Source organism: Gavialis gangeticus, unplaced genomic scaffold, assembly GCF_001723915.1.
Source record: "Gavialis gangeticus isolate Ggan-Ray unplaced genomic scaffold, GavGan_comp1, whole genome shotgun sequence".
In the NCBI taxonomy this organism is placed as follows: Eukaryota; Metazoa; Chordata; order Crocodylia; family Gavialidae; genus Gavialis; species Gavialis gangeticus.
In genome coordinates, this window is record NW_017729001.1 from 27,966,138 (window position 1) to 27,978,627 (window position 12,490).

General features: G+C 43.2%; 1 protein-coding gene across 1 annotated transcript; it reads right to left on the minus strand.

Moving 5' to 3' along the window:
- Positions 1 to 465: 465 nt before the first annotated feature.
- On the minus strand, positions 466 to 12,484 carry KMT5A (lysine methyltransferase 5A). The gene is made up of 7 exons (XM_019507132.1): positions 12,427 to 12,484; positions 8,913 to 9,069; positions 6,553 to 6,769; positions 5,652 to 5,739; positions 5,133 to 5,192; positions 3,703 to 3,893; positions 466 to 2,645 (listed from the first exon to the last, which is right to left on the minus strand). The coding sequence occupies exons 1-7, from the start codon at positions 12,433 to 12,435 to the stop codon at positions 2,435 to 2,437; spliced, it is 933 nt and encodes a 310-aa protein (XP_019362677.1). The 5' UTR covers positions 12,436 to 12,484; the 3' UTR covers positions 466 to 2,434.
- Between the last annotated feature and the right edge of the window lie 6 nt (positions 12,485 to 12,490).

Here is a 12,490-nt window from a genome sequence, read left to right on the forward strand (position 1 = left end):
GCTGTTGTTAATGGGAAAAAAGGTCTTACTAACAAGGGGAGGAGCGTTTTAACTACCCTGTTCATTGCCATGGATGTTAGTCTGACTCATTAAATGCACTTGATATTTATCCCAAGCTACCTTCCACCAACTGCTAAATTCCTCAAGCATTCCCTGCCCAATAGCCACAGCCAGGTTTGCCATTGGTAGCTGTACAGGGATACATCACCACAAACACCCTTGACATTTAGCAAATTAAACAATAACCAAGATATGCTCTACTGGCCAGCACTTGCTTCCATAAGTAATGCACAGGTCACCCATATTTATCTATATGATGCTGTCACATTTTCAGGGTGCCAAGGAAGTCAGGATGCAGCGTTGCAGGCCCTTTGTGGATGGTAGAAGCCAGGCTAGAATGTGTAAAAACAGGGCCCCTTTCCCTTTCGACTACATGTTGTCAATGTGACATAGTCAGTATGAAAGCAGTGTCATATTAGCTTTATTACCATGTTGCACAGCTGTACCACTCAAGTGCCTGTAGAACTCTACAAACCACAAACTGAAAAAAACATTTTAATAAGAAAAGTTAAGTAGGTCACAATACCAGAATCCTCCTCTCATAAAACAAGGAACAGAGAAGTGAAGAGCAGTATAACAAGATTAGAGTAAGCTAGTGGCAGAATAAAGACTAGCATGGAGGCGTGCTTCTCAGAGAGTGTGCCTACTTGCTAGAGTCTGCTGTAAGTGGAAGGTCTCTGAAGGAGCTACATCAGTAATTGGATTTTCTTTACAGAGTATGAGGAAGCATAGTGCTGGAAAGTGGTTTCCACTTGAACACCAGTTCCACTCTGTTTAAACAGCGGTTAAGCTAACTGAGCACATGCAGCCTCCTTGCTAAGCATACCATGGAAAGAGGGATGGATAGTACAAGGTATTAAGAACTAGACCATTTTCACAGCTTGCTTAAGAAACTGTTCAGACAGAGGCAGGTACTACAGCAATCATTTCATTGTTAATAAATATATTTTTTATTTTAGATATTTTCTTCAAGTTTCACTCTTAAAATACATTACCAAGCCACCTTTTGCTGCTGAAATGCACAGCCAGGGTGGTGTTACTCTACAGCCTATCACATAGGCAAGCGTACACCACTGTCCTGGTTGATGCCAGCAGGAGCAGCAGCCTTGGAGACACGGGGGAGCAGAGGACATTAATAGAGCCACAGAATCTCTTGCTGACATCTAGCAGCAAATGTGGCTGATAGCCCAGGGCCATCATTAGCTATGTACATGCCAAGCACATCTTGGCAAAAATTCCAATTGATGAGTTCACCTTTATTGTAAGGGCCCCTACTGTATAGGTCACCTATACCGCTGGAGAACCCAAACTATACTAAGCCCAAACCTATAATGCTCTGAGCATAATGTGCTAGATGCTAAGCATCCTCAACTTCCAAAGTGGGACTAGACAGTGATCAAGAGCTGTCAGGACTAGGCTCTAAGGAATCTACCTCTTCATGTAGAACTCCTCCCCTATTGATTGAAGCTGCACATGAAGAAGAGCATACATATTTTGAACCTTTATTCCCTAATTTCCAGCATTCACAGTAAATAAATAGTCTCAACATGGCTAAACAACATTGTTAGGCAATACATTTGGGAGAGGGGTTCTTTAGTTTTTTTGTTTCTTTAAAAACCTTTCAGCACCCCCTCCAGATCAGGCACCAGCTACAGAAAAGGTACTCTCTCAGAAACTTTAGAACACACTAACTTAAAAAAAAAAAAAAAAAAGTCCTCATAGCAATCACTTGTAAGCTTTCCCTTCACATTTCTAATCAGCCTGCCATGTACAAGATCAGCAACACACAGATTAAAGTTACCTCTCTGGAGAGAGTAGCTAGGTTAGCTATTCATTCTTCTAGTGCCAATGCATTTACAGATTTTGTCCTCAACAAGAGGTACCCTGCTGGAAAAGCCAGAATGACAGAACAGTAATCTGCCACACTGGCATCCTTGGCCCATCAGCACTATGTTTTAAAGAGTCTTACAGATAGTCACGTTATTGGACACCAGAGTCAGAGAACAGGGATACATCTGTTGTCATAAAAGCTGACACTGCGTAGATCTCTCTTCCTAAAAAAAAAAGGCATGAAACTTCAGAGCCAAAAGGAGAAGCACAGCCCAAGAGATTCCTTTAAACTGCAGAAGTCATTGACTGCATGTTCATGCAGCACAGGTCACTCTAGATGCAAAAAAGTGTTCAGGTTTCTTTACAATGTAAGTTTTGTCATCTTGGGTCACGTGTTCAAGCTTGCCTGGAAACTTGTAACATTTAAATGCTAGAGAGCAAAAATGGTTTTTAAAGAAGTTAAGACATCAGAAGCAGTCCACTAGGAGAGCTGAAAAAAATCCATCCACTCCCTTCAAGAGCGGTCAGGCCAAAGAAGGATGAATCAGTGTTTCAGCCACGGATGAGCTTCAATGGAAGCCTTGCTCCTGTCTCCATAATCATACAACAGTTCTTCACCCACTTTAATGTCCCGCGAAGCTATCAGTATGAGATGAGGTACACCATCAATGTCATGAAGTTTTGTTTGACAGTTGCCACATTTGCTGTGATTGATCAGCCTTCCCAGACGATTAGTCTCTTTTGTAGCATCAACACTGAAATAACAGAAAAAAAGGGACGTTGAATGCAGGACTGCTGTACAGCACAAGTCAGATTACCGCAGTCTAAAAATATAGGCACTGAAAAAGTTAAGAGGAAAGAAGGTAGGCAGAGTCAACATGAGGCCTGACAACAGACAGTGCCAAAGGGGATGGAAAGACCAGCAAACATCAAGCCTCCCAAAATTGCTTCAGCAAATCTTCCCAGGGTATACATATACTACAGTAGCAGGTAACTCAGCCCCACTTACAAGCCCTGCCCACCTGCTGCCTCTCCACAAGTGGCAACCCCTGAAATAAAATAGTGACAAAGTGCTGAGGATGCCCCTAATACCACCAGCAAGACCTGTGTTTCCAGCATGCTGAAAAGTAGTGGCTGAGGTATCCTCAGTCTCACTTGCAGGTGACTGTGTGCAGAGGCATTCAGTAGGATTTATATTCTTGGCCACCACAGCTTGGCATACCCTAAGCTAGCACAGAACTAGAAAAAACCAAAACACCCTGAATATCCTCTGACCATGTATATCGAGGTGTGGCATAGTAAGAGGTGATGGTGATGCTAGAGGGCTGGAATCTTAACTCCAAAATAACTTCTTTTGGAGCAGACCATTTAGTAGGAACCAAGCCTTCTTTTACAGGGATGCTATTTCTTTTCCGATTTGTAAAAACACATCATCCTTTACTCACTAATCTTCATGAGCAAAATATTTTCTAAGTGTCTGATGAAAGAGATGTCAATAGATCTAGTCAGAAAGCCAGCAACAGTTGAAAGTCAAATCCAGACTTCAATCCTCATCCTGATCTCCATCCTCTAGTTTGAGCTGTTTCTTGAGCCACCTGCCACTCCACTAACAGTGGTCCAGCACACATTCTTGGATGCTTCAGTGTAAGTGAAAAGGCTTAGGACTTGACCTGATCTGTTTCTTTGAACTAGGAAAATTTTAACCTAGCTAAAATAAACTGTATAATTTAGTAGCATAGACAGCTTCACCCACCTTTTGCATTCTTACACTCAAGCTTAAAGAAAAAGAAGGGGAAAAGAGATGAGGCTTACCAGTACGTTTTGCTGAGGTACTGAAAATAGTACATGTAGCAGCCTGTGGATGGATCCTGTGCGTAGACAGCCTCTCGCTTTTTAGCATCAGTGATCTCTATGAGATCCCCATGATATTCTACTACAAATTCTCCACGATTAAAACGTTTGGTAGCGATTACTCCTCGCCCTTTACCGTCAATGAAATCAATCTGTGAAAAAGTGAGGTCAGTTAGTGAAGCAAAACATTTAAAAACAATTTTAAGTAAAAGAAACCCCCAAAAATATTACTTTTCGGTAAGGGAATATGCGCCTGTTAGACAAACACTGCCACTGTAGAAGAACAGCACATATAAATACAGCGCAGTAATACTGCATAGTATCAGGGTGTAAGCAAGTAAAAACAAGGCTTAGGGATGTGGCCACAAATTACAAGATGCATAATTACAAAGTTTTCTAGGGAGTCTAATATGTCAACAGGGCTATACCTGCAGAAAAAAGGGGTAGTCAGTATTTTTCTTTTAAATAGCAATGGTGATGTGTTACTGGGATACAGTAGTCTCCCCATTTCAATATAGAGGACAAAACCAGCATTCATTTTTGCTGCATCATAGATTAATTAGAGAAATAAGAAAACATGCATCCTGGAAGCTAGTCCTGTTGGCTGAAAATACACAATTGCTCTCAGTAGCATATTCCCTACTATGTTGTCTAGCTCACCATTACATGGGGTAGGCCAAGATGCCCATGGGAAGTTTTCCATTATCAGCCTACTGTTGCCTTGTTAACACCAACACAACACTTCAGTACACAGTCTTCTGGTGCACTCTGAAATTTCTTCAGATATTTGTTCATGGTGAATATGAAGCTGTTTCCAGAGCACTGATCCCATCTTATGTGGCAAGATTATTTTCAAATTGACAGGCTCAAGAATTATAAACCCTTTGGCTTTTCAAAGGTTATATCTGTTTTACAGTCAAGGAAGAAAATAACAGAGGTCCCAAGCAGCAGAGTTACTGCCACTGGCTGTGGAATCAACTAAGACTACCACTGGCACCATCACCAAAAGCCGCAAAGAAGAGCCATTGGCATGGCAATAAAGTATAAGCCAACTTTAAAACCCACTTCTGACACTGTTCATTTGTTGTTGCTTAGGTTTATATCACAATATAGGAGTTACTTTGTTTCCCCTCCGAATGAGCAGATGCACAGTTCTGAAGAGCATATTACTAGCGCTGCCCAACAACTTCAGATGAAGACTTCGTAACCCTACCACAAGCATTCTGCTTCTTGGGTTAGTTTCCAGAAAACAGGAACTCACAGTAACGCTGCAACATTTTGAAATAAAAAAAGTAAAATTCATAATCTACTTTTGAATTAAACTAAACCTATGAACATCAAAATGAATAGTGCTAAATGCATGGTGATATTTGAGCTGGCATTGGTGTTACCTTCATTCCTTCTTCTTTCCCATTTGTAATTAGTTCATCTATTCTCTTCTTTTCCTCAGTCTGCCAAAAAGACAAATGCACAAGTTAATGCTATTCAGATACGTCTTTCTTTCAGCTAACAAGAAGCATTTCCGTTAGCACTCTCACTTTTCTAAACAGAATTAAAATCAATGTAAAAAAAGTCAAATCACTACCAATAGGTGTATAAAGAGCTGGAAGGCATAAGAACTGCCATTTACTGGGTCAGACCAGAGGCCCCTCTTGCCCAGTATCCTGCATCACAGTGGCATAGAATGGATGCTGAAAGAAAGCGTGAACTGGGTATGGCCAGGGTTTTTCCACTGTTCCTCTCCTTTAGAAAAATACACATCAGGATTACTAGCGTGATGCTTTGAATTGTTGTGCCTTGTCTGTATAAGCCATTTTACAGATAACAGACAGCCCTGCACATCCTCAAGCATTCAATTGACTAGCAGCATGGAGAAGTGGATCAATCCCACAGGTAACCAGAGCACATACCTGTAGTTCAGTTTTACTCTTCCTGGAACTTCTTCTAACAGGATAATAATCTGTCACTTTTCGATTCTGTGAGGTTTTTCCTTGTGCTCTGAGGGGGAGAGAAGGGATACACAAATAGTTCAGCTTCTTCCTGGCAGCACAGCCTGAACCCAAGATAATGTGTTAAAAAGTCTTTATTTTCCAAGACAGATGCTTGGAAAAAATAAGCTGGCCATCCTGAACAAAAATTAAGCTTTTTACCTGCACCCTTCATCCCAAGCCAACATCTTAAAGCTGCATCCCTTTTTCCCCCCCAACTTTATTAAAATCACTAGTGTTTCAGTACAAACCCTTCAGAAAAGAGAACCAGACACCTCTGGAAGCGCAGTGGGTTAGCTCAAATTACTACTACACAGCAGGTGCACCTCAACAAGATGCTCTAGAACTTCCTTCATCTAAACTATGCAAAAGGGATGCATACATGAGTAGAGAAACCAATGAGGCAAAACCACTGCCTATAATATTATCTTAATACTTTGGATCTGGCAAAAGAATCTAATTTTATACCCAAAAAGCATGCACCTGAATGACTTGTTAGTACCTTTTGGTAAAGATTAGTGAAAACACTCACCAATTAATATGCAAGCCAGAAAAGTGTGCATGTTAAAGTAAAAAGCAATTTGAAAACTGCATTTTAATACTAATGGTACAACGTTCACACACAAATATTGTTCTTTAGAGCATATTTCACATGATCCAAGTCTCGATGGCAGAAAACCTTGCTACAAGCTTGCTTGAAAAAAAAAAAAAATCCAAGATATTATTGTAATATCTAGGAGCTAGAGTCATGAAATAAGACATCGCTGGTCCAGAAGCTGTCCAAATGGAATATGGACACCGTATGATGCCATAAGTCACCTACTTTCTCCTTGGTCCTTTTGCTTTAACCACCTTCTTCTGAGCTTGCTTTGCTTTTGCTGCATCAGTACTATTAGAAGGCAGAGGCATATTCTTTCGAGTTTCTGCAGCTTCTTGATTTTGATTAGGAACAGATGCTGAAGAATCACACCCACTTTCTTTATCTTTCTGGTCTTCTGGTTTTGTAGCACCTTCTATTGGATTACCAGCATTTCTTTTTTCTGTGGATAGAAAAGAAAAAAAAACAAAACAAAACAAACCATACATATACACACACACACACACACACACACACACACACAGAGGACATGGACTAAATTGCCTTCTAGCCTTATTTTCTTCTACACTGCAAAGCATTCTAAAACCTTAAGAATGTTTAACCTGTATTTCATCTGGGTCAAATGATAAGAATGGGAGGGAGAGCAGAATCATCATGCTCTTTTTCTGCTAGACCTTAAAATTAGAAGTCAGTCAGGCCAAATTGTAACAAGCTCTCCTTTCTGCATTATGATCATAACCCTACAGGGTACAAAGGGAAGGGTGCGGGGAAGGACTGGAGCCCAGGTATTTCAGCAAGTTAAGAATGCTATCCAAAGACTTTTCTAAGTCCCAACATGCATCCGTAGGGAGTCTTGTAACAACTGGACAATTTGCCAAGTCAGTAAGCTTGGTGTACTGAATTTTGAAGTTGGTACAAGAACAGGATCAATAGCCTGCAATGAAAGAGTGGCTGTGGCAGTCGGCTGGAACACTGCAGTCCCATTGTTAGTGACTGCAGCTATCATTAAAGCAGCAGCCAATACCAGCTAATGAAAAGCATGGGGACAAAACGAAGATTGAAAAGGAAAAAACAAACAGAAAAAAAGCCCTCTCTCTCCATGTCTTCTGTACAAGGTTGCAAAGCTATGTATTGTAGTTGGTACTACCTTTTGCTAGCTTCAAAGAAATGCAGTCCAAGAGTGGTGGTGGAAGACTAGGATTCTGGCAAGATTCAAGGTCAACAGCTGTCAACATCAGAGATAACATCCCAGTTCTTCACATAGCCAAGGCGCCTACAATGGCCCAGGATTCAGCAAACAATTTAAGCATGTGCTTAAGCCCAATTTAAAAAAAAATAAATAAAAGTCAACGTGTTTAGGAGTTAAGAGCTTTACTGAAGAGGGATGAGAGTCCACAGTTGCTCCAGTTTAAGTACATGCTCCAGTACTTTGCCAAATCACAGCCTGAATCGTACACCTTTAGGGGCCTAGTCCAGTCCCTGCTGAAGTCAGTGCTAGTCTTTCCACCGTCTCCAACAGAACTGAAACAGGCACCTGCATGCTGTCAAACTGCAAGCAAACTGAATATGCTTACCATCCATCCTCAGGTCACTTATTTTTGAAGGGGGAAGATCTTATTCTGGTAGAATATGCTATCTCTTGGGTCAGTCCCAGTCCACTGTGGACACTTAGGCCAGGAAATAAAAAAAACGCATCCTTTTTCTCAGTTGGTGGATTTGTAGTTAGCTGAGCATGACTTAGTGTTGGCTCAGTTTATTTTCTATTTAAGGGAAGTGTGAAGCCTGTGTTAAAGGATGCGTAGGTAAGAAGTCCTAGTAATAAGTTATAGTACAACTACTTTGAGCAGATGCAAAGTCCCATGCAGGCAGGAAGAGATGCAAGAAGCATGTCACCTGGGTTCCATCCAAAAACCCAGATGCATGCAAATTGGAGTCCTTAAGCCTTTTCACCCATTGTGCCAGAAATGCTAATACCCCGCAAGACCTGCACCTTTAACAAAGATTGGTATAAAATTCTCCAGTCGATTTGTGCAATAGTCCCATCTAGTGCATAGCTTTACATGTTCTATTACATGACTAAAAGATAGTCTAGTCTCAGAATCCATTTCCCCCCCCTCTCAACTTTATCTGCAGAGATATTCATTAGCTCCTCCGCTCCTTCAAATCTTTCTAGCCTAGGTGGTTCCTTAGTGCATCTTTCATTGTAAATAGGTTCATGCAAAAAACAGTTTGCTTACTAAAGCTAAGGAGGCCCATTCAAATTGTGAAGTGACCTGCGGTTATGGGATAGTAATGTGGCAATTTACTAGTTATTAATCCTACACCCAGGGTAAGGAAGCAAATAAGCAGAGACAAAACAAGAGAACATTTACCCAAGCAGCTATGTATTTTAAGACAAGCTGCCAAAGGGCTGCAAACCTCCCCAAGACCTCACTGCAAGAAGGGGGGCAGGCAGGGAGTGGGAAAGCAGATGGTTTACAAGAGAAAAGTAAGCTGTCCCCAATTTTGAAAGTTTAAAGAAACAAAGCTTACAGAGAAGGCACATATCCTAAGCCACAAGCAACCTACTGAAAAGTCAATCTTACCATCTCCTTTTCTGCACGTTTCATTTATTGTTTTGCCCTGACACTTCACTTCGTGATGCATGACACAGTTTTCTTCTTGAAGTGGAGGACGAGCACCTGGAGATTTGTTAGGACTCAGGTAGGTGTAGATTTTGGACTGACCAATAAATACGTTCTCCTAAAACAACCCACACAAAGATCAGTACATCGCAGGAATCACCAGGCTCAAGCCTCCAGTTGGTCTCTATAACATACTACATAGGATAACAGCTAGTTGAAGCAGTACAATTTTCAGCTGTAAAGCAGAGGCTACACCAGCCTTGCCATTATGGCCACCTGTATCCAAACCTTGGAACTGTGATAATTGTTTGTACAGAACTTGCCCTGCAAGTCTGCAGCACAGAAATGTTTCCTTGGAACAAATTGTTAGGTTATTTGAATGAGCCACTAGGATATAATTCTGTATTCTGATGTAGACGCAACATTAAGTAGTTTAAACAAGACATGCAGTGCTACTCTGGGGACAGAATTTGGACTCAAAAGCCTTTAAAAAAGCAGGTGGGGCAAATCTGAAGTTCTCTCTTTTAAAATCTCTCAAAAAACAAAAACAACAAGCTATTGCATTTTTGTTATTTTTGTATCTACCACAGGACAGAGACTCAGAATAATATGTTACCATTATTTTGAGTTTAATATTCTTCCAGAAATAAGGCTATGGTCATTCTAGGCTTTTTTAAATTGGTTTGGGAATTTCTTTTCAGTACTTTCACCCGCTCCCCCCTTTGTGTGTTCCTCTCTAAAATCAGTTGGGGGAATTTCTTTTAATACCAATAATACAATGATACCTCCTACAAGAAAGGAACAAAACCAAAAATCACTGATACCTACAGGATCAGGAAGAGCGTTTGGGTAGTAGCAACATTTAAAGATATTTACAGTGCACAGCAGCAGTTCCCAAACTGGCAGATTATGCACCACCAATTTAAAACAATACAAGTACCACCAGCAATTTTTTGTCATATAAAAGTAATTATAATAGGTCTGTTAATGCGTACCACTGACAGGTTGCCTGCAAAGCACAGATTGGGAACCGTCGGTGCATAGTATAAGCAGTGTGCTCCAAAATTTACAACTTGTCAGGTATATAGTAAATGATTCTACAGGCTCAATGTAGAATGCAGTAAAGCAGAGCTGGAATCCAAGAGTAGCTCTTCCCAATATACAGCTTCATGCAAAATTCAGTTACAACCTTTTTCTTCTACCATGCTGAGATCAGGCTGGTACGCAGCACCATGGGGCACTGAGTTTGGTAGAAGTTTTCCTTCTTTGTACTTTAGAGAATCTCAGCTTTGATTTTACAGCAAAGTCCTCAGAAGCGTTACCAATGCAACAAAGGTTTGCCCAAGTCTGGGATGTCGGGGTGAATGTCACAGGTGCAAACTTTTTTCAGTGAAGTTAAATGTCATCACTGGGCTGATGACTTAAGTGTCATCATTGCTAATGACATATTGGGCATTTGGAAAACAGAAAAGAAATCAGAGGTCTGAAGTCATCTTTGAGTGACATCTCAGTTTGGCACTACGAGTGGATGATATCTCTGGGAGCAGATCTTACGAGGTCCCTTCCAGCCCTAATGTCTATGAAAAGTAAGACTTTTATTCACCTCCCAAATCAAACAAACTAACTCAGCTGGGCATTTAGTCCCATGGAGATAAAGCATATTCATCTTCCTTGAAAATGAGCCAAGCAGACTTTGGGAGAGCAGGCAGTCTACCGCAAGTAGTCCCTTATACAGGCTGTTTGTGCAGGGAGGGTCCACTTTGAGAAGCCTAGAAGAACACTCATCGGTTCCCTCCACCACCAGCATTAATAAGTTTGTAAATCATATGAAGATTTTGACTCATTAGCCCCAGTGCCTTGATAAGCAAGTGTAACTTGGCCAGATTAAAATGATCTTAGCAACTGGAAGAGGCTGGCAGATTCAAACTCATCCACCAAATTCCATGTATTAAAAAGGAACTTTAAGGAAAGGATAAAGGTATGCCAGAATTATGGCACACGAGCATTAGCCATTAAAAGGGACATACAACAAAGATAACAGTATTATTTGTTCCCAATGACTACTCAGTTACAAAATACAAACGGCCAGTCTCAGTGCTGTGTCTGTAGCTCGCTGAAGCCAGATCAGAGGGGCAGGGGGAGTACATTTTGCAAGGATAGCAGCAGTACATGCACGTCTGAGCCAGGAACAAAGATCAGTCACACATCCAGGCCCTGTTGCTCCAGCCAGCTCCACAGACCACTGAGCACACGTGGCGGCTCAGGCAGGGACTTCAATGAGCCTGTCTGCCAGGCAAGGGCCTGAAACAGCTAAATTATAACCCAGAAGTGAACCGACTGGCAAAGTGGTTTTCATTCGGGACAACTCTGATGGCCGACTACCCAGAAGAACCAGGTTTTCTAGTTCAGTTTCCCCTCAGACACGAGAGGAGTGGCTGGACATGTTGCTCCAGTCCGTGCTAGCAGCAGCAGCGAGGGAAAACCATCAGGGAAGCTGAGGGGCTTTTAAGTGTCGCTGCCAGAAGCCAACTGCTGTTTTATGAAGAGCCTGGGCACCAGTTAGGACTTTCAGCCTCCACCCCCCTCCCCCTAAACAGATTAGCCCTGTAAATAATCTTAGAGAAAAGGAAAGCTGAGAAGGAAACCCTTAACCCGTCCCAGCACGCACTGACAGGAGCGCTGCACCAGGCTGACACTTCAAGGACCAACTGTGCCCGGCCCAGCCGGCTCAAAGGAGCATGGCATCATGACAACGAGCATCGAGGTGGTTTTCTCATCTGCCTCGACCTCCTGGGGGCTTCCACCCAGAAGAGGACCTGGGGGTGACAGAAGACAAGCTGAACAGGAGCCAGCAGCGTGTCCTTGCTGCCAAGAAGGCTACTGGCATCCTGGGCTGCATCGGCAGGAGCGCTGCCGGCAGGTCGAGCCAGTGATTCTTCCCCTCTAGTCAGCACTGGGGAGGCCACATGTGGAGTCCGGTGTCCAGCTTTGGACCCCCCGCTACAGAAAGGACATGGACACATTGAAGACAGTCCAGCAGAGAGCAATGAAAGTGGCTGGGGGACAGGCCTGGTGAGGAGAGGCTGAGGGATGGGGCTGATTTAGCCTGCAGAAGAGAAGACTGAGGGGATTGAATAGCAGCCTTCAGCTCCCTGCAGGGGGGCGGCAAAGAGGGTGGAGCTGGACTGTTCTCAGTGGGGGCAGATGACAGAAGGGGCAATGGGCCCGGGCTGCAGCAAGGGAAGGCGAGGCCAGCTATCAGGAGGACCTCGCTCAGCAGGCAGGAGCAGGTAGCCCTGGGTGGTGGAGCGCTCGCCGTCCGGGGAGGGTTGGACACAAAGCCTCGGCTGGGCTGGGCTAGGTGTCCCTCCAGCCCACAGCCCGGCTCTTCCTGCTCGAGCCGGAGGCGGCTCCTCGCACCCCGGCCCGGCTCGGCCCTTCCCCTACCCGCCGGGCAGGGCGCAGCGGCGCTTACCCCGTTCATCCTGGGCCGGCCGCCGCACCTCCGCTCCGCGCCGTCCGCCGCCGCCTCCCCGCTG

Bases quoted from the DNA above. Each gene is read 5' to 3' on its own strand.
- KMT5A (XM_019507132.1), bottom strand. The intron at 5,193-5,651 runs GTATGTGCTCTG...TCTTTTTGGCAG, and splicing joins AGAGTAAAACTGAACTACAG to ACTGAGGAAAAGAAGAGAAT. The intron at 3,894-5,132 runs GTAACACCAATG...ACTTTTTCACAG, and splicing joins GGAAAGAAGAAGGAATGAAG to ATTGATTTCATTGACGGTAA.